The 27,255-nt window shown below is 41.6% G+C and overlaps 1 protein-coding gene across 1 annotated transcript in view; it reads left to right on the top strand.

The window, feature by feature from the left end:
• The window catches only part of LOC127428993 (serine/threonine-protein phosphatase with EF-hands 2-like), a 37,662-nt gene that overhangs the window by 2,418 nt on the left and 7,989 nt on the right, over nt 1-27,255 (top strand). The window contains exons 3-14 of the mRNA XM_051677705.1: nt 2,869-2,996; nt 3,460-3,514; nt 3,606-3,781; nt 3,921-4,035; nt 5,068-5,114; nt 5,195-5,361; nt 5,489-5,525; nt 6,219-6,422; nt 8,013-8,321; nt 9,367-9,552; nt 10,201-10,343; nt 26,674-26,780. Coding sequence (XP_051533665.1) covers nt 2,869-2,996; nt 3,460-3,514; nt 3,606-3,781; nt 3,921-4,035; nt 5,068-5,114; nt 5,195-5,361; nt 5,489-5,525; nt 6,219-6,422; nt 8,013-8,321; nt 9,367-9,552; nt 10,201-10,343; nt 26,674-26,780 — 1,674 coding nt within the window. The remainder of the gene's footprint in view (nt 1-2,868; nt 2,997-3,459; nt 3,515-3,605; nt 3,782-3,920; nt 4,036-5,067; nt 5,115-5,194; nt 5,362-5,488; nt 5,526-6,218; nt 6,423-8,012; nt 8,322-9,366; nt 9,553-10,200; nt 10,344-26,673; nt 26,781-27,255) is intronic.

Here is a 27,255-nt window from a genome sequence, read left to right as displayed (position 1 = left end):
CTGGCAAAGTGCCAATAGTTATTTATAATTTTTAATCCTACAGCGCTATAATCAGGGAAGAAAACTCATGAGAGTTGAAAAAGTTGAGAAAGTCATAGCAGGGTTTCAGATGTATATTTCTAGCTGATTTGTTTTATTTAAAGCTTTGTTTTTAAGTGTTTAAGCTTTAAAGGTGCTGTAAGTAATTTCAGCCGTTCTACTTCCACGAGACTGAGCCTTTGGATTAGCCACGGCCCCTCTTTCCAAAACCCCACCCACCAAAGACACCAAATGAGCTTTATTGGCCGCGTTTCCACTATTGGGCCAAATGAGGGCATGCTATTGCGTGCCAGGGTCAGTTGCGTTCTCACTGTCACTTCTGGGGCTTCATCACACCACCTTGGGTCTTTCCCTGGGCCAACAGCCTTTAGCCCGCCGATTACCCTTGGGCCAAACAAGGTCAACTGGGGATTGAGGCGGGTTCAATGTCAAAGGCGGAGTTTCAGCGAACTTGCAGGTTGTGTATCCAGCGCACAACAGTACAGGTTTGGGAAAAATTTAAAATTGCGGGCACAGTACAAACCCATTAAAATGCCCAATGGATAAAGCGCTGCCCAAAGAAATTACTTTCCATGGTTCGGTGAACTTTCATAGATGGTGTGCTGGGACATCGTCCCACTGTTAGTGGAGAGACCACTTGGGACAACATGCAGTTACAGGCGGTGAGTTGTCAATGCAATCTTGCTAGCTAGCTAATGTTTACAAATGATATAAACTCAATATTCTAGATAACATGATACCTCAGGTCGAGCTTCCCTCTTGATTGATAAAAACAACAGCAGTAAAATAGCGCCCTCAACTGACAACTGTTATGAACAACATGGCATAAAAATGGCATTAAGCCTCAATAATTCGCTGCAACTACAATACTATGAGAAAATGACTGACAGGTGAAAGCGTCATTGTCCGCACACACATTTTTATTTTCTGTTTACAGAGTCTAGAGCTGTCACAGAGACCGGTGAGATATCTCACGACACTTATTTCAGTAATATCTCTCAGGGAGTATGACATCCCTTCCCATGAAATAAATCATTACAGCACCTTTAAATGACCCTTTCAAATGAGTTTGCATCCCTGTATAATATTTCACCCCCATCACAGTAAGTACTTTTAATTAGAATAGATAGAGTAAATGAGTATTAGAATATATTCTGGAAGTGATATGCAATTTTATTTTATGATAAATCACAGATTATAAGTATTTATTTATCGTATTTCTCTTTCAATACGTTTTACATTGAAAAATGTCAAATAATGTAAAGTTGTTAATTATGTCAGCAGCAAACTTCTGTTGATCGCAAATATCAGAACTGATGTTTGTCTGTAGTTCTCCATGCTGATAATCACCAAAACATCTATTTCTACCTTCAGTCTGTTTCTGAATAAATCTGATTTATTTCAGATCAATAATGAACTCATCACGTAATCCAGCAGGTTATTATATAAAACAGAAAGATCTTTTAAAGTGAAGGGTTAAAGTGGAGCACCAGAAGGCTGTAAATAGAAGTGCTCTGTCCACAGATAACCTTTATCACACTGTTTATCTGTCTATTCTGGGCTGAAGATGAGCGCAGTATTAACACTAATCCACCGGCGGGTTGTTGATGTGATTGATTGACTGCTCACATGCGAGAGACGAGAAGATGCTTCATATATCTACACCTGTCTGTCTCTCTCTGTGTCGTTGGTGTATTTTCCTCATTAGTTCATGTGTTTAGAGTGTTAATGTGATGATGGATCTCTGACAGACTCGGAGCCGGTGAGTGTGATGAACAGCTGGAGGCCAACTTAAGAGGAAAATTCCATTATACCTCATATAATGAAAGAAAATGTTAATATAATCTTGTTTTAGATTAATAAAAGAGTTTAGATGACAGATTAAATCTAATTGTCATTGCTGAAGGGAGTTATTCATATTTGATTATGATTGACAATCAGATTACAGATATTTCTGGTTTATGTCATATGTGTGACTATATGAAACATGTTTAAATGTGTTTATTTGTGCAGACTGAAATGGGATGTGCAGCCACGAAATCAAACCAGCAGCAGCTGAAACAAAGTGAACGAGGTGAATTATTCAGAATTCTGTCACGTCATTACATGAAAAGGACATTTTGATTTGATGAACATGAAATTGAACAAATTTCTAGTTTTATGAAAGAAAGAGCAAAACAGATGTTCGTACTAATTGTTCTGTCTGTCTCAGTAAAATGTATTTCAGTTCCAGATTATTTTGTCTCTTGTATTTTAATAAGATTATTTTGTAAATGTCACTATAATGTTTTTATGGTGAAAGTTAATCAGTCTTTTTCTCTCTGTGTTTCTGAATTTACATGCAGCAGCTACAGGTGAGAGAGAGCGAGTGTGTGTGTGTGTGTGTGTGTGTATATGTGTCAGTTAGTGTGTGTGTGTGTGTGTGTATATGTGTCAGTTAGTGTGTGTGTGTGTGTTAGTGTGTGTATCTGTGTCAGTTAGTGTGTGTGTGTGTGTTAGTGTGTGTATCTGTGTCAGTTAGTGTGTGTGTGTGTGTGTGTGTATCTGTGTCAGTTAGTGTGTGTGTGTGTTAGTGTGTGTATGTGTTTATCTATGTCAGTTACTGTGTGTGTTTGTCAATCTGAAGAAACAATCAAATTTACTCACATCTTTGTGTGTGTGTTGTGTGTGTGTTTGTTTGTATGTGTGTTTGTTTGTGTTTGTTTGTTTGTGTGTGTGTGTGTTTGTGTGTGTTGTGTTTGTGTGTGTTTGTTTGTGTTGTGTGTTTGTGTGTGTGTTTGTTTGTGTGTGTGTGTTTGTTTGTTTGTGTGTGTTTGTTTGTGTGTGTAGTGATACATGCGGCTCTACTCATTCAGCGCTGGTATCGTCAGTGCGTCGCACGATTAGAGGTGCGTCGTCGCTGCACGTGGAACATCTTTCAGTCTATCGAGTATTCAGGAGAACAGGATCATATAAAGGTGAAACTAACACTGTGATGTGCACTTGTTAGGGGCCTTCACTGCACAACACTATACAATAAACTATAACATCACTATTGTTATTGATCATACTGGCCATACGGTTCAAGAGGTCATGCTATATTGTGAATATACTCATAAAGAATATTTACATTTCTAAGCGATCACACTCATGATTTTTACCTGGTGGACAATAAAACAGCTTAAAAAACCCCCATAGACTTACATTGAAGGAGGGACTCGAGCAGAATATAATTTCAGACAGTAAACAAACAGCTAGCAGCCACATAAAGCAGCCTAACAACCACTTCATAACATGAGTTTTACACATGCAAACACCACTCACAAGAATCTGTTCACTGTAAACACCAGGATCATGATCTATCAAAGTGAAAATGATTTCAGTGTTCAGTCGTGATGATGCTCATTCTCAGTTGTGTTTGTGTCATTTTTGTTTCTGCAGCTTCATAATTTTTTTGGTTATTTGATGGATCATTTCACTCCTTCCAGCGATGAAAGTAAGAAACTCACAAGCTTCGTGAAGTTCAGCCTTTTGAAATTCAACACAACAGATTTTAGACGAACACTGTTTCTCTCTCTCTCGGTCAGAGAATCTGATCTGTCATCTGTTTCGTGAGACTGAAGTGAGTCATGATGTGGATTTGGAGAGATGTTTCTGTTATAAGAACATTGATGTTCCTGACGGTTATAACGGTCCTCATCTCTCGTTCCCGCTGACCGTTTCTAACGTCACTGATCTGGTGCAGGCCTTCAAAAACAAACAAGTAACTACACAAACTCCTCTAACCGTAAGAGAACGGGACAAAATAAACCAGTGTTTACTCTATTCATCTTAACATGTTAAACTTTAGTTTTAGTGCGTCTGTAGTTCAAGTGTGTGTGAAACTGTAGATTTCTCTCTAGAAGCTTCACGCACGATACGTCCTACAGCTGTTCGGGAACACGTGGACACTGCTGCGATTGATGCCAAACATCAGTCACGTGTCCACCTGCAAACACAAAAAAATCACTATCTGTGGTGAGAACACACACACACAGACACATACACACACACTCATACACATACACACACACACACTCATATACACACACAAACAGACACATGCACACACACACACACACACTCACACACACACACACAAACACTCACACAAACTCTCACACACACACACACACACACAAACACTCACACAAACTCTCACACACACACACACACTCACACACACTCTCACACACACACACACACACACACACACACAAACACACACACTCACTCACACTCACAAACACACACACACACACACACTCTCACACACACTCACACACACTAACACACACACACACACACACTCACACACAACACACACACACACAAACACACACACTCACTCACACTCACACACACACTCACACACAACTCACACACACACACACACACACACACACACACTCACACTCACACACACACAACCACACACACACACTCTCTTTCTCTCTCTCACACACACACACACAAACACACACACACACACACACACTCACACACACTCACACACACACACACTCACACGCACACACACGCACTCACACGCACACACTCGCACGCACACTCGCACGCACACAAACACTCACGCGCACTCACGCGCACTCAAACACACTCACACACACTCACTCACACACACACACACACACACACACAAACACTCACACACACTCACACACACACTCACACACACAAACACTCACACACACACACACACACACTCTCACACACACACACTCACACACACTCTCACACACAAACACTCACACACACTCACACACACTCACACACAAACACTCAAACACACACTCTCACACACACACTCTCACACACAAACACTCACACACACTCACACACACACACACAGACACAGACACACACACACACACACACACACACACACACACACACACACACACACTGGGTCTTTATAATTTAAGGGTTTTAGACTATACCGTCAGCTCAAACACGGTTTTACAAAGTGTAATTGTCTTTTTACTCATGCAGGCGACTTACACGGACATCTTGAAGATCTGCTGCTGGTTTTTTACAAAGTCAGTGAGTTTCTGCTACTCATAATTCTGCACTTCATCTTTAAGAATGCACCAATAACAGATATTTCTCTCTAAACTAGAATGGTTTTCCTTCAGCGGAGACTCCATATGTGTTTAACGGTGACTTTGTGGACAGAGGAAAAGAATCCATCGAGATCCTCATTGTTCTGTTTGCGTTCATGTTGCTGTATCCACACGACGTTCATCTGAATAGAGGAAACCACGAAGATCACATTGTTAACCTGCGGTACAGACATCCAAGCAAACACTTAATGACCTGTTATGTGTGTACAGTTGTGTTTGTGAGCCAGAGTTATCGATGTGTGTGTATGTAAACAATTTTAAGATGGAAACACTTTTTTTTTCATACACAGGTATGGCTTCACTAAGGAAGTTCTTAGCAAATATCGGGTAAGTTATTCGTCCACTCATTCATTCAGATTAACAGACAGATTGTTGAAACACACACGACACTTTAAGAGGATTTATACCCTTCATTCACACACAGACAGTTCGGCTTTCGGTTTCAGCAGCTGCTAAAATCGCTCACATATTTCATCATCACAGTGCTTAATTACAGCTCATTAAGTGTGTCAAACCCCGTCACATGACTCGAACTTCAAAACATTCAACTTAATTGATGTGAAAAGTGTTGTTGCGTCACAGAGCATTTTTATGCCAGGTAATAAAGAAATCAGGTTTCTTTTGGATATGTTGAGTTTACTATTATAAAATGCTGTTTTATGAGAGCCCATTTTCAGTTTACGGCTCTCCCCTTTCATTTGTATTGTAACCACAAACGCTGATTTACTGTTGTAACACTCTGAACGTGGTTCATTGATGTGAGGGACATTACATGATTGGGTTAGAAGACTCACATGATCCAAGTTAACCGTTAAGCTCTCTGCAATGGAAGAGCCGCAGAGTTTGGGATCTCCTCACATATAAAGAATCTCTGCTGTTACAATGTAGCAGCTGCGGTAACGCTGTGGTTTGATGCTGCGCTGCATTGAGAACGTTGACACAATTCACGTGAGACCGCTTTTAGAGAACAGTTACAGTCGAATTTCATAACATGAACTTTTTCCTCGCATGTCATCTCAGGATCATGGGAAAAAGATTCTAAAACTTCTGCAGAAGGTTTTCAGCTGGTTGCCATTGGCAACAGTGATTGATCAGAAAGTTCTGATTCTACATGGAGGAATTTCCGACAAGACGGATCTGAACCTGATCGGCAAGCTGGACCGACATCGAGTGTGTTTCTCACTTCAGTTTCAGCAAAACAGTGAAATCCTGTTCACACTGATAGTGATTTTATCACTAGAGGTCACAAGGTCACGTTGCCATTGGCTGTTCCTACTGCTAGACGCTTGAATGTGATTAGTGGGATAAACACCTGTTGAAAATTTGACCATAAATGAGAAACATCGGCAGTAAAAAAAAAAAAAGTAATTCTATTTTGATAAGGAATCGTTATTCTTGCTGCTGATAATAAATTCAGTGTTTCTACAAACACAGATGAACCAAAACATTATGACCACTCACAGGTGAAGCAATTAATGTTTATCATCTCTTAACAAGGCCACATGTCAAGGTCTGGATAGATTAGATGGTAAGAGAACAATCAGTTCTCGTAGTCAATGTGTTGAATGCAGGAAAAATGGGCAGGAGTAAAGACTTGAGCGACTTTGACAAGGACCAAATTTTTATGGCCAGACGACTGGGTCAGAGCATCTCTGAAATGGCAAGGCTTGTGGGGTGCTCCCGGTCAACAGTGGTGAGTACCTACCAATAGTGGTCCAAGGAGGGACAATCCACAAACCGGTGACGGGGTGTTGGGCACCCAAGGCTCATCTATGCGCGAGGGCAACGAAGGTTATACCATCTGCTCCGATCCGACAGAAAATTGTAATGATGGTTATGGGATGAATGTGTCACAACACACAGTGCATTGCACCCTGCTGCGTATGGGGCTGCGTAGACACAGACCGGTCAGAGTGCCCATGCTGACCCCTGTCCACCGTTGAAAGCACCTACAATGGGCACACAAGCGTCAGAACTGGACATTGGAGCAGTGGAAGAAGGTCGCCTGGTCTGATGAGTCCCATTTTCTTTAACAACATGTGGACGGCCGTGTACGTGTGCGCCGTTTAACTGGGGAAGTGATGGCACCAGGATGCACTGAGGGAAGACGACAAGATGGTGGAGAAAGTGTGATGCTCTGGGCAATGTTCTGCTGGGAAACTCTGGGGATGGCCATTCATGTGGACATCAATTTGACATGTGCCACCTACCTAAACATAGTTGCATACCAGGTACACTTCATGGCAATGGTATTCCCTGATGGCAGTGGCCTCTTTCAGCAGGATAATGTGCCCTGCCACACTGCACACATTGTTCAGGAATGGTTTGAGGAACATGATGAAGAGTTCAAGGTGTTGACTTGGCCTCCAAATTCCCCAGATCTCATTCCAATTGAGCATCTGTAGGATGTGCTAGACCAACAAGTCCGATCCATGGAGGCCCCACCTCTCGCAACTTACAGGACTTGAAGGATCTGCTGTTAATGTCTTGGTGCCAGATACCACATGAGACCTTCAGGGGTCTGTTTTGGTGGCAGGCGGAGGACCAACAGTATATTAGACAGGTGGTAATAATGTTTTGGCTCATTGGTGCAAATTGCAGCAGCACATAAAATGTCATTTGATGAACAAGATGAATGATCTATAAAACTCATTCTCATATATGTGTGCAAATATAAATCATATAGAAGTGAAATCAGAAATTACTGTCAGTGTGAACGCACCTTCATCATCAAATCCAATGAATTAAGTTGTTGTGAATCACATTCAGAATCTGTCATCTATTCTCTTTTCTGGAATCGTCTCTGTCTCTCAGTTTGTTTCGTCTCTCCGGCCGCTGAAGAGAAGCGGAGCATCTGTGCACCTGAAGGGAGTGCCTCTCGATCCGGACGATGACGACGTCAGTGTAGGTCGCAGGCACGTTCAGTCTCTGACTCAAAGAATGGCGCTACGACACAGACAGGATCTGCTGCGGCATTCCGTGCATTCCGAGTCCGGAAGGATGGGTCGATCCGTGGAGGAGGAGCTGACAGAGAGACACCATCTGGCTGGACTCAGTCTCTTGTCTGATTCAGAGCCCAGTTGTGCTGAACTTCTGGAAACAGATGCAGACGAGTGGAAACAGGTGAAAACAAACCTACAGTGAAAACACAACATTTACAGCTGATGTTAATATCTGTCTAAGCAGACTTCATCTTTTATGTTGCAAGAAAACCCCTCATGTTCAGAAAACCTTTAGTGTAATTGTAGACAGGGCCATAGCAAGGAATTCTGGGCCTCCTTACCTATTAAAAAATGCAGTTTAGAATAAGTTGTGGGCCCCTAGAATAATTACCACCTTCCACCTCACTGGCTACGGCCCTGATTGAAGGTGTACTGTCAAATAAGGGTTTTCTTTACTAGAGTTGTTTCTTGCAACAATCTGCAGCACTAAATACAGGAGTAAACCAGCTTTAAGTAAAAGAAAATATGTCAGCATTTATTATTAAAGAACTGTTGCTTTAAGGGTCCTTTTTTTTTTTTATCTTTCTCCCAATTTGGAATGGCCAATTCCCACTACTTAGTAGGTCCTCGTGGTGGCGCGGTTACTCACCTCAATATGGGTGGCAGAGGACAAGTCTCAGTTGCCTCCACTTCTGAGACCGTCAATCCGTGCATCTTATCATGTGGCTCGTTGTGCATGACACCGCAGAGACTCACAGCATGTGGAGGCTCATGCTACACTCCACGATCCATGCAAAACTTACCACGCACCCCATTGAGAGCAAGAACCACTAATCGCGACCACAAGGAGGTTACCCCATGTGACTCTACCCTCCCTAGCAACTGGGCCAATTTGGTTGCTTAGGAGACCTGGCTGGTGTCACTCAGCACACCCTGGATTCGAACTTGTGACTCCAGGGGTGGTAGTCTGCGTCAATACTTGCTGAGCTACCCAGGCCCTCGCTTTAAGGTTCTTTAAAGAATACTATGGAATTACTATAGTCCATGTCAGAAATAAACATGGTAATATCATTGTGCAGGTATTCTGTCATGATGTTCTGTGTTTTACAGTCAGATAACTTTCATCTCACTCTGCGCTCATAATAAAGACTTTATGTTCTCTTGTTGCTCATTTCAACTCCACAGTCACACACACTCAGTCATTGTTGTTTTTTTTTGCTCTCTAGATAGTGGACATCCTGTGGAGTGACCCGATGTCTCAGAATGGTTGCGTCCCAAATGAGGTTCGTGGTGGGGGGTGTTACTGGGGGCCGGATGTCACTGAGAACGTGCTGGACAGACACAAACTACAGCTGCTCATTAGATCACATGAGTGCAAACAGGAAGGGTTCGAGTTCTGCCACAACAACAGGGTGAGACTAACCAGAACCAGAACTGTCATCTTTATTCTCTCTGTAGAAATGTTGAGGTGAACACTAGAAACATTTGAATTTATTGTGCCATTTCCTCATTTATACATGTAAATAATAAAGAATGGGGCCTGGGTAGCTTAGCGAGTATTGACGCTGACTACCACCCCTGGAGTCGCAAGTTCGAATCCAGGGTGTGCTGAGTGACTCCAGCCAGGTCCCCTAAGCAACCAAATTGGCCTGGTTGCTAGGGAGGGTAGAGTCACATAGGGTAACCTCCTTGTGGTCGCGATTAGGGGTTCTCGCTCTCAATAGGGCATGTGGTAAGTTGTGCGTGGATCGTGGAGAGTAGCATGAGCCTCCACATGCTGTGAGTCTCCGCGGTGTCATGCACAACGAGTCACGTGATAAGATGCGCAGATTGACGGTCTCAGAAGCAGAGGCAACTGAGACTTGTCCTCCACCACCCAGATTGAGGTGAGTAACCGCACCACCACGAGGACCTAGTAAGTAGTGGGAATTGGGCATTCCAAAAAATTTGGGAGAAAAGGGGAAAAAATAAAAAAAAAATTAAAAAATGATAGAATAATCAGTAATAATGAGAGTTGCTGTCTGCTCGGCAGGACTGATTTTACGTGTTTGTATTTGCAGGTTTTGACAATATTTTCAGCCTCTAATTATTATGACATTGGCAGTAACAGAGGCGCTTACATTCGAATGGGTCATGACCTCATTCCTCACTTTAAACAATTCCAGGTCAGCCGAACGACACGAGACCTAACACTCAGACAGAGGTGAACACACACACACTCACTCACTCACAAACACACACTAACACCAGTGATGTTGTCGGGGCAATACACACGTATACGCCGTATTCGTACTTTTTTCCCAGGGCTGTTTGTGTATAACGACTTCTAAGGATCAATATCAAATCAAATCAAATCAAATCACTTTATTGTCACACAGCCATATACACAAGTGCAATGGTGTGTGAAATTCTTGGGTGCAGTTCCGATCAACATAGCAGTCGTGACAGTGATGAGACATATACCAATTTACAATAAACATCAAATTAACACAACACAATTTAAGCATCTGTTATACACATAATTACACTCAACTTAAAACATCAAATTAACACAACACAATTTAAACATCTGTTATACATAATTACACAACTTAAAACATCAAATTAACACAACACAATTTAAACATCTGTTATACACATAATTACACTCAACAATATACAAATAATAACATACACTGTACAGTATACAATATGCTGTTTTTGTTTTTGTTTTTTGTTTTTTTGTTTTTTACTATATAGATACTATATAGACACACATTATTCAATAAAAATTAAAATTAAAATATATATAAAAAAGTATATATATATATATATATATAGAATGTACAGTATTGTACTGTACTGACATTCAGGCTGTCGGTTGATAGTCAGTTGTTAAGAGAGAACATAATATAATAATAATACTATAATTTATGACAGTCCGGTGTGAGATATAAGAGTAAGGGTAATAAAGTGCAGGGCTGATGTATTTTGATCGTGGGAGATCAAGAGATCAGAAGTCTGATTGCTTAGGGGAAGAAGCTATCATGGAGTCGGCTGGTGCCGGTCCTGATGCTGCGATACCGCCTACCTGATGGTAGCAGTGAGAACAGCCCATGGCTCGGGTGGCTGGAGTCTCTGATGATCCTCCGAGCTTTTTTCACACACCGCCTTGTATATATTTCCTGGAGGGAGGGAAGCTCACCTCCGATGATGTGTTTGGCAGTTCGCACGGTATTTGCGGTATTTGCATATACCCTCGGTATACCAACTTATTTTGCTGCTTCAGTAATCCATAATCTACTGTCGTTAGTTTCCTTTTAACTGTATTGGATGCTGTTTTGTGAAACTAGAGATTCTTTTATTTTTTTTCTCCCCTTTTCTCCCCAATTTGGAATGCCCAATTCTCAATGTACTCTAAGTCCTCATGGTGGCGTAGTGACTCGCCTCAATCTGGGTGGTGGAGGATGAATCTCAGTTGCCTCCGTGTCTGAGACGTCAATCCACGCATCTTATCACGTGGCTTGTTGAGAGCGTTACCACGGAGATGTAGCGCATGTGGAGGCTACACGCTATTCTCTGTGGCATCCACGCACAACTTACCACGCGCCCCACAGAGAGCGAGAAACACTAATCACGACCATGAGGAGGTTACCCCATGTGACTCTACCCTCCCTAGCAACTGGGCCAATTTGGTTGCTTAGGAGACCTGGCTGGAGTCACTCAGCATGCCCTGGATTCGAACTTGTGACTCCAGGGGTGGTAGTCAGCATCAATACTCACTGAGCTACCCAGGCCCAAAACTGGAGATTCTTTGTTGTAACTGGTGCATAATCACTTGAATTCTGCATACCCCCCCCCCCAACCGCTATCCCCGCCATCATCGACAGGGAATTTATGACAGTGTGTGGAGAGAGTCACCCTCACGCCGAAGCAGTATCAGGTCAAATTAATTAACAAAATATGCTAAACGTCCTGTAAAATAAGGAATCGTCCCGTTATTAAGGGAAAAAATTGCGTTCCATATGAAATTCATATGCAATGCCATTTGTCCCGTATTTTAGTATCACACACCCAAACTGCTGAGAATGTTTCACAAATCGAGAGAAATGGACCTGAAACACACACCTTTCGCGTGAGTTGTATGAGATAGAATCATTGATTGCACTACATGTAATCATTATCCATCACAGTTGTAAAATCTGCTGACGTCACTTCCTTTTTCCTGTTCCTTTTGCTGATGGCGTGCTGCATGAGTGTTTGTAGCTTGCTAGCCTTGCTTATCATTGCATATTCTTATATGTTCACCATTTTATCCTTTGCCATTTTACCGCGTGCTTTGGGTTTTTCCGCTTTTCTACTATTTCATCTGTGTGTATTTTACCGTGCGCACCTGTTTCTCTCGTTTTTTCTTTTTTCCTCTTGTCTACATCTCACGTCTCGACTGTGTGCATTCATTTTCTCCACTGTGTTTTACACGGATTATTGCATCAATCTCAAACATCTGCTGATTAGGAACCACATCGATCTCAAACCCTCGCCGCTCAAGAACAACCACAACAACAACAAACAATTGCGGTAAGTCATGGCATCCACTCATGTTATTGCTTCCTGCATTGCATGCCACATGTTTACTATAGCTTCTTCCATAAGCAGTGAGGTGTTTACATGTGATAAATGTAAGGAATTTGTCAGGCTGATGGAGAAGATGTGGTAAAGACACGCAACCGAATGCTAGTGAAGGTCAGTGAGAAAGAGAAGCCTGTAGATACTGTTTCGGATGCGGGTGGTACAGCAAGCAATACACACACTTTGGTTCCGGCTCTAGAGCCCCTGCAGGAGGGCGTTTGGGTGACGTCTCGGCAGCATACTCGCTCAGCAAAGCGACACCACTCTTCCGTTCCTGTTAGGATTTCCAATCGATTCTCCCCACTCAGTGATGCACCCACTGAGAATCATTTTGAAAGAGCCCAAATAATTGGTGATTCTATTGTAAGGAACGTGGAAATAGAGACTCCAGCCACTATTGTTAAATGCATTTCGGGGACTCAGCGTCTGACATCAGATCAAATTTACAAGTGCTGGCTAATGCTAAACGTAGATTTTCTAAAATTTTTATTCATGTCAGCACTAATGATGTCTGGCTTTGACAGTCGGAGATCACATTAATGTTAAAGAGGTGTGTGAACTTGCAAAAATTATGTCAGACATTGTAATATGCTCTGGCCCCCTCCCTGCTCATCATGGTGATGAGGTTTATAGTAGATTAGTGTCACTGAATGGCTGGATGTCTGAGTGGTGTCTGGAGAATGGCATAGGATTTACAGACAATTGGAAGAAGACCTGACCTGCTAAAGAGAGACGGATTCCATCCCTCCAGGAAAGGTGCTACTCTCCTCTCTAGTAATTTGGCTCATAGTCTTAATAATGATAGTATTTGAATAACTGGGGCCCAGGTCAGGAAGCAGACAAACTGGTTAATCTGAACGTCTGCTAGCTGCCTTGAGACGTCACATAGAATCAGAATCAGAATCAGCTTTATTGCCAAGTATGCTTACACAGACAAGGAATTTGTCTTGGTGACAGGAGCTTCCAGTGCACAACAATACAAAACAGCAACAAGACATAGATAATAATGACATATATACATACATATATACACATACACATGAACACATACACACACATACACATATACATACATACACACATACACACATACATATATACACATATACACACACACACAGAAACACACATACACACATACACTTTCATAGTGCAAATCTAAATACAAATCTGTTATATAGAGTGCAAAGGAATGTAATGGCAGAAGAGGTTGGATGTGTTGGATAAGTATAAAAAAGATTAGACTGTGAATTGCACATAATGATTGCTCAATGGGGCAGTTTTAACTGTTCATGAGATGGATAGCCTGAGGGAAAAAACTGTTCCTGTGCCTGATGGTTCTGGTGCTCAATGCTCTGAAGCATCGGCCAGAAGGCAACAGTTCAAAAAGGTAGTGGGTTATATGGCAGAACCCTAAACTATGCATTAATAAGTCCCCTTTCTGTTGGTCAGATTGGATTGTGAGGGAGGTTAATACACTCGGTGACCTATATGAGAGTGGAGTATTGAGACCTTTTGAAAATTTGGAAGATTTGAATTTGTTTTTGGAGGAGGGAGTGTGGGCTAGGATTCTTAAAAACGTCAAGTCTGCATCTAAAGATGCAAGGGTGCGCCTTATGCAATTTAAGATTCTACATAGATTTTATTGGACCCCTTCTAAATTGTATAGACTTGGTCTTAAGGACACATCCACCTGCTGGCGATGCCAATCAGAAGATGGAGACACCACCCACGTTTTTGGGGGTGTCGTAAGATACAGGAGTTCTGGTTGAGGGTCCAGAATTTTATGGCCAACGTATTGGGTACTCAGATCTCCTTTTGCCCCAGGCTCTGTATTTTGGGTGACGGAGCTGTCATTGATGTAGGAGATAAGTACATGAAGAATTGGATCCTGGCCAGTGTTATGGTGGGCAGACAGATTATCCTTAGAGGATGGAAGTCAGCTGGAGCCCCCTCGTTTCGTGAGTGGTGCGAGGAGATGGGCAGGGTGGCAGCTTGGGAAAAGTTGTCATATAGAAGCCTAACCCTAACCCTAACCCTAACACTAACCCTTTTTGGAGGGCTCTCGGTGAAGTACAGTGGAGGGAGACGTGTTGTTTTAAATGTATATGTTGTAGCCTTTTTTTTTTTTTTAAAATACACTTTTTTTAAATGTATTTCTAAATATGTTCTTCTGTTTTATTGTTTGTTTGTGTGTCTTTGTCAATTGTATTTGACCACTGGGGTATCTATTTGTGTTGGGTGGTGGGGTGGGGTGGTTAATGTTCGGGAGGAAGGGTTGTAAATAATATAATGTGATTCCAAATATTCTGTTATTTTTTTATATATATTTGTTTTTTTGTATGTTATATGGAATCAATAAAAACTTTTAATAAAAATAAATAAAAAATAAAAAAAAGGTAGTGGGTTGGGTGAGTGGGGTCCAGAGTGATATTTACAGTCTTTTTCCTCACTCTGGAAGTGTATAGTTCTTGAAGGGAGGGCAAGGGGCAACCAATAATCCTCTCAGCAGTCCGAACTGTCCTTTGTATTCTTCTGATATCTGATTTCATAGCTGAACCAAACCAGACAGTTATTGAAGTGCAGAGGACAGACTCAATGACTGCTGAGTAGAAGTGTATCAGCAGCTTCTGTGGCAGGTTGAACTTCCTCAGCTGGTGAAGGAAGTACAACCTCTGCTGGGCCATTTTCACAATGGAGTCAATATGGGTCTCCCACTTCAGGTCCTGTGAGATGGTAGTGCCCAGGAACCTGAATGACTCCACTGCTGCCACAGTGCTGTTTAGAATGGTGAGTGGGGGTCAGTGTTGGGGTGTTTCTCCTAAAGTCCACAATCATCTCCACTGTTTTGAGCGTGTTCAGCTCCAGGTTGTTTTGACTGCCCCAGACAGCCAGCTGTTTAACCTCCCTTCTGTATGCAGACTCATCGTCATCTCTGATGAGGCTGATGACAGTGGTGTCGTCTGCAAACTTCAGGAGCTTGACAGAGGGGTCCTTGGCAATGCAGTCATTGGTGTAGAGGGAGAAGAGTAGTGGGGAAAGCACACATCCCTGGGGGGCACCAGTACCGATTGTACAGGTGCTGGAAGCGAATTTCCCCTGTCTCACAAGCTGCTGCCTGTCTGTCAGAAAGCTGGTAATCCACTGACAGATAGATGTGGGAACAGAGAATTGGTGTAATTTAGTCTGGAGTAAAGCTGGGATGATGGTGTTGAAAGCTGAATTGAAGTCCACAAAAAGGATCCTTGCATATGTCCCTGGTCTGTCCAGATGTTGCAGGATATGATGCAATCCCATGTTGACTGCATCCTCCACAGACCTGTTTGCTCAATAAGCAAATTGAAGGGGTCCAGTAATGTCCTTCAGTCGGGCCAACACCAGTCTCTCAAATGATTTCATGACCACAGACGTCAGAGCGACAGGTCTGTAGTCATTAAGTCCTGTGATTTTTGGTTTCTTTGGGACAGGAATGATGATTGAGCATTTGAAGCAGCATGGGACTTCACACTTCTCCAGTGATTTATTGAAAATCAGTGTGAAGATGGGGGCCAGCTGGGTAGCACAGGATCTAAGACAAGTGGGTGAAACACTGTCTGGGCCCTGTGCTTTCCTTGTCTTTTGTTGTCGGAAGACACAGTACACTTCCTCTTCACAGATCTTAAGTGCAGGTTGAGTAGCAGGAGGGGGAGGAGGGTGGTTGCAGGAGGTGTTGGTGTTTGTGTGAAGTGAAGGTCAGAGAGGGTGTGGGGTGCGAGATTGGGACTTTCAAATCTACAGTAGAACACATTCAGGTCATCAGCCAGTTGTTGGTCCACCACAGGGCTGGGGGCAGGAGTCCTGTAATTCATAAATTGTTTCATGCCTCTCCACACTAATGCAGGGTCGTTAGCTGAAAACGTGTTTTTCAGCTTCTCAGAGTATCTTCTTTAGCCACTCTGATTTCCTTACTCAGTTTGTTCCTGGCCTGATTGTACAAGACTTTATCCCCACCTCTGTAAGCATCCTCTTTGGCCTGATGAAGCTGCCTGAGTTCTGCTGTGAACCATGGTTTGTCATTGTTGAACATTAAATAAGTCCTAGTAGGAATACACATATCCTCACAGAAATTGATATATGATGTCACAGTATCTGTGAGCTCGTCCAGGTCTGTGGATGCAGCCTCAAAAACACTCCAATCAGTGCAGACAAAGCAGGCTTGTAGTTCCAGCTCTGCTTCATTGGTCCATCTCTTTACAGTCCTAGCAGATACTACAGGCTTAGCAGATTTTAGTTTATGTCTGTAGGTTGGAAGAAGATGAACCAGACAGTGATCAGAGAGTCCAAAAGCTGCTCTAGGGACAGTGCGATATGCATCCTTTATTGTTGTGTAGCAATGATCCAGTATATTTCTGTGTCTGGTTGGGCATGTGATGTGCTGTTTGTATTTGGGCAGTTCACGTGTGAGGTTTGCTTTGTTAAAATAGAGAATAATAATAACTGAGTCCGGGTATTGTCGTTCTGTGTCTGTGATTTGATCAGCCAGCTGTTGCAGTGCTGCGTTCATGCACGCGTCTGGTGTGATATAAACACTCACCAGGATAAACGAGGAAAACTCTCATGGTGAGTAGAAAGGCTTACAGTTAATAAAGAGTGCTTCCAAATTAGGACAGCACATCTTCTTTAATGTTGTTACATCTGTACACCAACTTTCATTGATGTAAAAGCATGTTCCACCGCCTCTCGTTTTCCCCGTTAACTCCGTGATGCGATCCGCTCTGAACAGCTGAAAGCCCGGCAGACGTAACGCACTGTCCGGGATGGCTTCACTCAGCCAGGTTTCTGTGAAGCACAAGGCAGCAGAGTTTGAAAGGTCCTTGTTTGTATGGGTGAGGAGGTGTAGTTCATCCGCTTTGTTAGGCAGAGAGCAGAGATTCGCTAGATGAATGCTCGGCAGTGCGAAAGCCGAAAAGCTCGAAAGCCGCGCCGACGGAGCCTAACCAGCGCACCTGCTCATCTCCCTCGCCTGCATCTCTTGAACAGCACAGCTGCGCCTCCAACTAAAATGTCCAGCAAAGTGTCCGAATATTCAAAAACCGGGGAAAGATTGTCTGGTATATGCTGCTGAATGTTCAGCAGTTCGTGCCTAGTAAAACTGATTGGAAAAAGATGACTAAACACAGGACAAACAAACAAAAACAACAAAAGATTAGGAGCACTCCACACCGAGGCGGCCATCTGCGGTGGCATCATGATGAATAGTCACATAGGTCACATAAACTACAACACATAGAGACTGTATATGTTACCTGAACTATCAAATACAAAACTCTCACTAAATCATTTAGAAAATGTTTTATTAAGGTCAAACTTAAAAAAAGAAAAAAAGAAAAAAAGAAAAAAAAAGAACATCATATAAAGATAGGGCTACTAAACATTAGATCTCTTTCAACCAAAGCACTAACAGTAAATGTAATTATTACAGATCATAGTTTGGATGCGTTCTGTTTGACTGAAACCTGGCTTAAACTGGATGAATATATTAGTTTAAATGAATCTACTCCCCCAGGTTATTGTTATAAACATGAGCCTCGTCTGAAGGGTCGAGGAAGAGGTGTTGCTACGATTTACAGTGATGTTTTTGGTGTTACTCAGAGGACAGGACATAAGTTTAAGTTTTTTGAACTAATAATGCTTAATGTGACACCATCAGATATAAATGAAAAATCTCTGTCGTCTTTTACCCTTGCTACAGTATATAGATCACCTGGGCCGTATTCTGATTTCCTTGGTGAATTTGCAAATTCTCTATCAGACCTAGTAGTTAATGTAGATAGAGCTTTAATTGTTGGTGACACATTGGGATTGGCATTTATCGATATTCTCAACTCTCTTGGAGTCAGACAAAATGTGACAGGACCAACTCATTGCCATAATCATACGCTAGATTGAATTCTGTCATATGGAGTTGATGTTGATACTATAGAAATTCTACCGCAGAGTGATGACATCTCGGATCATTACCTCATCTCTTGTTTTCTGTGATCAGCTAATGTTACTCAATCTACACCACGCTATCATTCAGGTAGAACTATTCCTTCGACCACTAAAGATAGCTTCACTAATATTCTTCCAGATCTATCTCATACACTCAGTAAGCCAAAAAAGTCTAGAAGAACTTGATGAAATAACATATTTTAGCAAACTCATAAAAAATAACCACAACAATCCTAGGTGTTTACTCAGTACTGTGGTTAAATTGGTTAGGAATAAAGCATCGACTGAACCAGATATTCCATCGCAGCACAAAAATGACTTCATGAATGTTTTTACTGATAAAATTGAAATAATTAGAAATAACATTGGAATTATGCAATCGTCTGTCACAGAAAACAGTGTCTCATAATTTTCCTCACAAGTAGCTTTAATCCTTTGCTGTCATAGGTCATGAAGATCTAACAAATCTTATCGAAACATCAAAAGCCACAACATGTATGTTAGATCCAATACCAACTAAGCTCTTAAAAGAGGTATTCCCTGTAATCTAAGAACCTCTTCTTAATATTATTAACTCCTCACTATCATTAGGACATGTCCCAAGAAACTTTTAAATGGCAGTTATCAAACCGCTTATTAAGAAGCCACAGCTTGATCCTTTAGAACTGGCTAATTATAGACTGATTTTAAATCTCCCGTTTATGTCAAAAATACTAGAAAATGTAGTGTCCTCCCAACTATGTTAATTTCTACAGAGAAATAGTATATATGAACAGTTTCAGTCAGGATTTAGGCCTCATCACAGTACAGAGACTGCACTTATCAGAGTTACAAATGACTTGCTCTTATCATCTGATCGCAGCTGCATTTCTCTTCTAGTGCTTTTAGATCTTAGTGCTGCCTTCGACACGATAGATCACGACATTCTCTTGAATAGGCTGGAGAATTATGATGGCATTGTGGACTTGCATTTGCATGGTTTAGGTCCTAATTATCAGACCGCTACCACTTTGTATGTGTAAATGAGGAATTGTCAAATCACACAAAAGTATGGAGTGCCACAGGGATCAATTTTAGGACCTCTACTTTCCTCCTTATTCTTGCTTCCCCTTTGAGATATTATCAGAAATTGTGGAATAAGTTTCCACTGTTATGCCGACGATACCCAACTTAATATTTCTTCTAAACCCAACGAAAATTCCCAACTCTCCAAATTAGCAGTGTATCAATGAAATCAAAGATTGGATGGCCAGAAATTTCCTTCTACTCAATTCCGACAAAACAGAGGTACTAATTATTGGAACAAAAACCTCTAAAAATAAGCCGCTAAAATATAATTTGACTCTTGATGGATGTACTGTTACGTCGTCTTCAACAGCGAATAATTTAGGCTATGTTTGATACCAATCTGTCCTTTGAAAATCTAATTTTTAATGTTTGTATAACAGCATTCTTCTACCTAAGAAATATTGCTAAATTACAACACATGCTCTCTGTTGCTGATGCCGAAAAACTAATTAATGCATTTGTGACCTCAAGACTTGATTATTGTAATGCATTACTGGGAGGATGTCCAGCAAGATCAATAAATAAACTTCAATTGGTTCAAAATGCAGCTGTCAGAGTGCTGACTGAGAACCAATAAATATGATCATATTAGCCCCATTTTATCATCGTTACATTGGCTACCTGTTAAATTTCGTATTAATTTTAAAATTTTGTTAACCACATACAAAGCTTTGAATGGTCTAGCTCCACAGTACTTAAATGACCTTCTGACACGCTATATTCCATCACGTTCATTACGATCACAAAATTCAAATCAAATCAAATCAAATCAAATCACTTTATTGTCACACAGCCATATACACAAGTGCAATGGTGTGTGAAATTCTTGGGTGCAGTTCCAATCAATATAGCAGTCGTGACAGTGATGAGACATATACCAATTTACAATAACATCAAATTAACACAACACAATTTAAACATCTGATATACACATAATTACACTCAACACAATATACAAATAATAACATACACTGTACAGTATACAATACGCTGTTTTTTTTTTTTTTTTTTTTTTACTATATAGATACACATTATTCAATAAAAATGAAAAATTAAAATATATATATATAAAAAAAGTATATATATATATATATATATATATATATATATATATATATATATATATATATAGAATGTACAGTATTGTACTGTATTGACATTCAGGCTGTCGGTTGATAGTCAGTTGTTAAGAGAGAATATAATATAATAATAATAATATAATTTATGACAGTCCGGTGTGAGATATAAGAGTAATAAAGTGCAGGGTCGATGTATTTGATTGTGGGAGATCAAAAGTTCAAAAGTCTGATTGCTTGGGGGAAGAAGCTATCATGGAGTCGGCTGGTGCGGGTCCTGATGCTGCGATACCGCCTGCCTGATGGTAGCAGTGAGAACAGCCCATGGCTCAGGTGGCTGGAGTCTCTGATGATCCTCCGAACTTTTTTCACACACCGCCTTGTATATATTTCCTGGAGGGAGGGAAGCTCACCTCCGATGATGTGTTTGGCAGTTTGCACCACCCTTTGCAGTGCTTTGCGGTTGTGGGCGGTGCTATTGCCGTACCAGGCGGAGATACAGCCAGTCAGGATGCTCTCCACAGTGCAGGTGTAGAACCGTGTGAGGATGTGGCGGTTCATTCCAAACTTCCTCAGCCGTCTCAGGAAGAAGAGGCGCTGATGAGCCTTCTTCACAACGACTTCAGTGTGGATGGACCATGTGAGTTCCTCAGTGATGTGGACACCCAGGAACTTGAAGCTGCTGACTCTCTCCACTGGTGCTCCATTGATGGTGATGGGACTGTGTTCTCTGTCTTTTCTTCTGAAGTCCACCACAAGCTCCTTTGTCTTACTGACGTTGAGAGAGAGGTTGTGCTCCTGACACCAGTGTGTCAGGGTGTGCACCTCCTCTCTGTAGGCTGTTTCATCATTGTCAGTGATCAGACCTACCACCGTCGTGTCATCAGCAAACTTAATGATGGCATTGGAGCTATGTGTTGCCACACAGTCATGTGTGTACAAGGAATACAGTAGTGGGCTGAGAACACAGCCCTGTGGGGCTCCAGTGTTGAGGGTTAGTGATGAGGAGATGTTGCTGCCTATTCTAACCACCTGGCATCTGCTTGACAGGAAGTCCAGGATCCAGCTGCACAGCGAGCTGTTTAAGCCCAGAGCCCGGAGTTTCTCATCTAGCTTGGAGGGCACTATGGTGTTGAATGCTGAGCTGTAGTCTACAAACAACATTCTCACATAAGTGTTCTTTTTTTCCAGGTGGGAGAGAGCAGTGTGTATTGTAGATGCAATGGCATCATCAGTGGAGCGGTTGTTGCGGTAAGCAAACTGCAGCGGGTCAAGATTGAGTGGCAATACAGAGCAGATGTAATCTCTGATTAGTCTCTCAAAACATTTGCTGATGATGGGGGTCAGAGCAACAGGACGCCAGTCATTTAAACAAGTTATTTTTGATTGTTTTGGAACAGGCACAATGGTGGATGTTTTAAAGCATGTGGGGACTACAGACAAAGAGAGGGAAAGGTTGAAAATGTCCGTAAAAACACCAGCCAGCTGGTTTGCGCACGCTCTGATGACGTGGCCCAGAATGCCGTCTGGGCCCGCGGCTTTGCGGATATTCACCCGTCGGAAGGATCGGGTTACATCCGCTACAGAGACGGAGAGTGAACTAACCTCTGTAGTTTCAGCCGCGAGAGCTCTCTCCGCGAGGGCGGTGTTATTTCCCTCGAAACGAGCATAAAAAGTATTTAGCTCATCCGGTAGAGAGGCAGCGGTGTTCATGGCGGAGTTTTTATTCCGCCATGTTTTTATTTTAAGTCCGTGATGATGTTAATTCCCTGCCACATGCTTCTAGAGTTGGTGGTGTTAAACTGTCCATCAATCTTGCTCCTGTACTGGCGTTTTGCTGTTTTGATAGTTTTTCGGAGGGCCCATAACTGGCTTGTTTATGCTCCTCCGCGTTCCCGGAATTAAAAGCGGAGGTCCGCACATTAAGTGCCGCGCGAACATCGCTATTGATCCACGGCTTCTGATTCGGATAGATTCGTACAGTTCTGGTTGGAATCACTTCCTCTACGCACGTTCTGATGAAGCACATTACGCTATCAGCGTAAAGCTCGATGTCGTCATAAGAGGCGGACCGGAACATCTCCCAGTCCGTGTGATCAAAATTCTGGCCTGTTAATAGTTCCTAGAATATCAAAATCCACAAAAGGGGGGGCCTGGGTAGCTCAGCAAGTAAAGACGCTGACTACCACCCCTGGAGTCGCAAATTCAAATCCAGGGTGCGCTGAGTGACTCCAGCCAGGTCTCCTAAGCAACCAGATTGGTCCGGTTGCTAGGGAGGGTAGAATCACATGGGGTAACCTCCTCGTGGTTGCTATAATGTGGTTCTCGCTCTCGGTGGGGCGTGTGGTGAGTTGTTCGTGGATGCCTCAGGGAATAACGTGAAGCCTCCTCACGTGCTAGGTCTCTGCGGTAACGCACTCAACAAGCCACGTGATAAAATGCGCGGATTGACAGTCTCAGACGCGGAGGCAACTGAGATTTGTCCTCTGCCACCCGGATTGAGGCGAGTCACTACACCACCACGAGGACTTAGAGTGCATTGGGAATTGGGCATTCCAAATTGGGGAGGGTTTTTTTTTTTAAAGAAAAAAAAATCTACAAAAGGAGGTAGATCCTTTTCATATTTGGCTCCTAAACTATGGAATAGTCTCCCTAACACTGTTCGGGATGCAGACACACTCACTCAGTTTAAGTCTAGATTAAAGACTCATCTATTTAGTCAGGCATACACATAATTTATCCTTCAACTCACAATTAGGCTGCTTTAGTTAAGTCTGCCTGAACCAGAAACATCCATCATGATCTATAACTCTGCATAAAACTGAATGGCATCTATGCTAATATTATTCTATTTGTTTCCATGTCTCAGACTACATTCATATCCAGAGGTCACCAGAACCAGCCAGATCCAGCTCCATTTCTACATGGTGTTGGACTCCACTGCTACGTGTCACTGAGTGATGATGACAATCTGCCGGTGCCAACCAGACATCACTTCAGTTTTTTGACTTCAGAGGATGAACTGATGCCAACTCAAACCATAAGACATGGGATACTTCATATGCCACTGCCTTGGATTTAGGATAAACCTCACCAAAATGACCTTCCGGTTGAACTGTGATGCACCTCATTGATCTCTGTCTGCATCACCTTTGTCTATTGATGAACTACACTCTTATAATGGAATACACAGACTATCAATTAATTGCCAACAAAACCCTTCATCAGCCAACTAACAAGGACAATTCATCAATGTGAACCTCTTCTGTTAATCCAGGTTAATCCTTTGATAATTCAAAGACATTAGTCATTAATCTTACAGTTCATACAAAATCTTACTTAGTTTACTCATTTTAAACCATGACTTGCACTATACATAAGTAGAGGGGGAACTGGCCCCCACAGTGAGTCTGGTTTCTCCCAAGGTTATTTTTCTCCATTAATCAACACCTTATGGAGTTTTGTGTTCCTCGCCACAGTCGCCTTCAGTTTACTCACTGGGATTATAAATACAATTATTATTTAATTATTTATTTTTATACACACTTCATAAATGTATTTAATCAAATTACATGATGAAGACTTTATAGATATTACAGTTTCTTTTTCTGTTAATTCATGATTTTCTGTAAAGCTGCTTTGAAATGATGTGTGTTGTGAAAAGTACTATACAAATAAAAATGGCTTGAATTTGACTTGAGATATCGGCTGTTGCTTTACATGGATGCTAAACTTGACAGAAACGGATCAGTGACAATCAGTGGTCATCTTCTGTCGTGTTTTCTGTCAGAAGCAAGATCATTTCATCAAAATCATATAGCATTCAAGTGCACGTTAATTGTTTCCCACCATTGGGATTGTAAAACACCAGTAAATGCACCAATTCATGACATGCTATTACATTTTATTGCATATGTCAGAGCTCGTTCTGGGGGAGAGAGAGAGCGAGAGAGAGAGAGATAAGAAAAACTGCATTACTGCATTAATTCAAAATAAACTGTAGTACAGGTTTAGTTAAAACACTTATCATGATTTTCTTACACTTCCCTTATGATAAACATTATTTACTGCCAAAACAACGACACTAATCCAATGAGAAATAAACTATTATCATGATAAGCCTTTTCTGTCCCTTTCTCTCTTCTTCCTGGTCGTTGTATTAAAGCATTTTTCATTTAAGTTTAGAAGGGGACGTTCACACTGAATACGTTTTTGCGTCCGTCCACGCTGTTTTTCAATGTAAAGCAGTGTCCCGCACAGGAACGCCTGTAAATATGGGTCATTCCTACAATTCTTTGTCATTTAAGTCCCCATTATAAGTGTGTGTGGTATTTAGATTGTTTAATTTCACCCGATTACAATTTTGATATGCTTGTTAAAAAGACTAAAGACTTTTTATAATGTTACACACTTCTGGGGGGGTCTATGTAGCTCAGCGAGTATTGACGCTGATTATCACCCCTGGAGTTCGCTAGTTCACGAGTTCAAATCCAGGGTGTGCTGAGTGACTCCAGCCAGGTCTCCTAACAACCAAATTGGCCCGGTTGCTAGGGAGGGTAGAGTCACATGGGGTAATCTCCTCGTGGTCATGATTAGTGGTTCTTGCTCTCAATGGGGCGTGTGGTAAGTTGTGTGTGGATCACGGAGAATAGCATGACCCTCCACATGCTGTGAGTCTCCGCGGTGTCATGCACAACGAGTCACGTGATAAGATGTGCGGATTGACGTATCAGAAGCAACTGAGATTCATCCTCCACCACCCGGATTGAGGTAACCGCACCACCATGAGGACCTACTAAGGAGTGGGAATTTGGCATTCCAAAAGGGGATAAAAAAAAAAAAAAAAAAAAAAATATATATATATATATATATATATATATATATATATATATATATGTTACACGGTTCTGTGGACTTAAAAGTAAAATTTTAAATAACAGAAATACTTTTCTATTGCACTTCCTCATGTCCCAAAAACTGCACGTCAAACATCGTTGACAAAAATAAATGATTGGATTTCTATTTTCCCCCCACATGCAGTTAAGAGTTTAGCGTTATATTCTCTCACTAACGTATTCATTTGTGGTAAATGTGTCATTTTAACACTGATAGTGGAGGATTTTTGAGTGTCTCTTGATTTATTGCACACCCTGTTATGTCATGATACTATGACCTTTCATTGAAGATATACAGTATGTTAGGAAATGACATCACACACACACTGGAGGTGGACATCAGCTGTTCTGCAAAATTACTTTGAGTTATTTGAAGTTTATAACTCTATTGTTTTATTTATGTTTTCCTTTATTTTGTGGAGTATGTGGTCAAGCATAACATGTCCATCCTGTTATGGGAAGATATATGGGAAATTAATATCATTAAAAATTTCAAATTCCCCAAATTATGTTAACAGAAATAAAATCATAAATATTAGTTTACAAGTATGTTTGCTAAATATCAATCACAGACCATGTAGTGGCTCAAGTATCCACTGAATGTCCAGCCATCTCAGATGTTTTCTTTTTCAAAAGTTTCAAAGCCGGAATGTCACCGAATTGTAGGAATGACCCATTTACGATATGTTCAGAGTTGCAGTTCTGCCGCTCTCTATATGCAGATTACACAGTCTATAGCAACAGTCAAGTACAATCTATAACAACACACACACACACACACACACACACACACACAGTTACATGAGGCATTAATAATCTTTGAGATAATCAAATGTTTTTCTTCTGTTTTTGGTGGTGTGTGTGTTTGTATTTGTGTTTGTTTGCTTGTGTGTGTGTGTGTGTGTGTGTGTAGAGTGGGCCATACAGAACGTTCTGCATTACAGGCTCTGAGGATGCAGCTGTTTGCACATAAATCTTCCCTGATTCGACAATTTCAGGAATACGACCCCAAGTGTACAGGTACATCTCTCTCTTGTTTCTGTCTGATCTCTGTTTTATGATCTCTGTTTTGATGAAGGTCTGATCTCTCTCGTTTCTGTCTGATCTCTGTTTTATAATCTCTGTTTTGATGAAGGTCTGGTCTCTCTGTTGTTTGTGTCTGATCTCTCTCTTGTTTCTGTCTGATCTCTGTTTTATGATCTCTCTCGTTTCTGTCTGATCTCTGTTTTATGATCTCTGTTTTGATGAAGGTCTGATCTCTCTCTTGTTTCTGTCTGATCTCTCTCTTGTTTCTGTCTGATCTCTGTTTTATGATCTCTGTTTTGATGAAGGTCTGATCTCTCTCGTTTCTGTCTGATCTCTGTTTTATGATCTCTGTTTTGATGAAGGTCTGATCTCTCTCGTTTCTGTCTGATCTCTGTTTTATAATCTCTGTTTTGATGAAGGTCTGGTCTCTCTGTTGTTTGTGTCTGATCTCTCTCTTGTTTCTGTCTGA

This window comes from Myxocyprinus asiaticus, chromosome 38, assembly GCF_019703515.2.
Source record: "Myxocyprinus asiaticus isolate MX2 ecotype Aquarium Trade chromosome 38, UBuf_Myxa_2, whole genome shotgun sequence".
Classification (NCBI taxonomy): Eukaryota; Metazoa; Chordata; class Actinopteri; order Cypriniformes; family Catostomidae; genus Myxocyprinus; species Myxocyprinus asiaticus.
The sequence above is the reverse complement of the archived record's forward strand: the minus strand, read 5'-3'. Positions and strand labels throughout refer to the sequence as shown.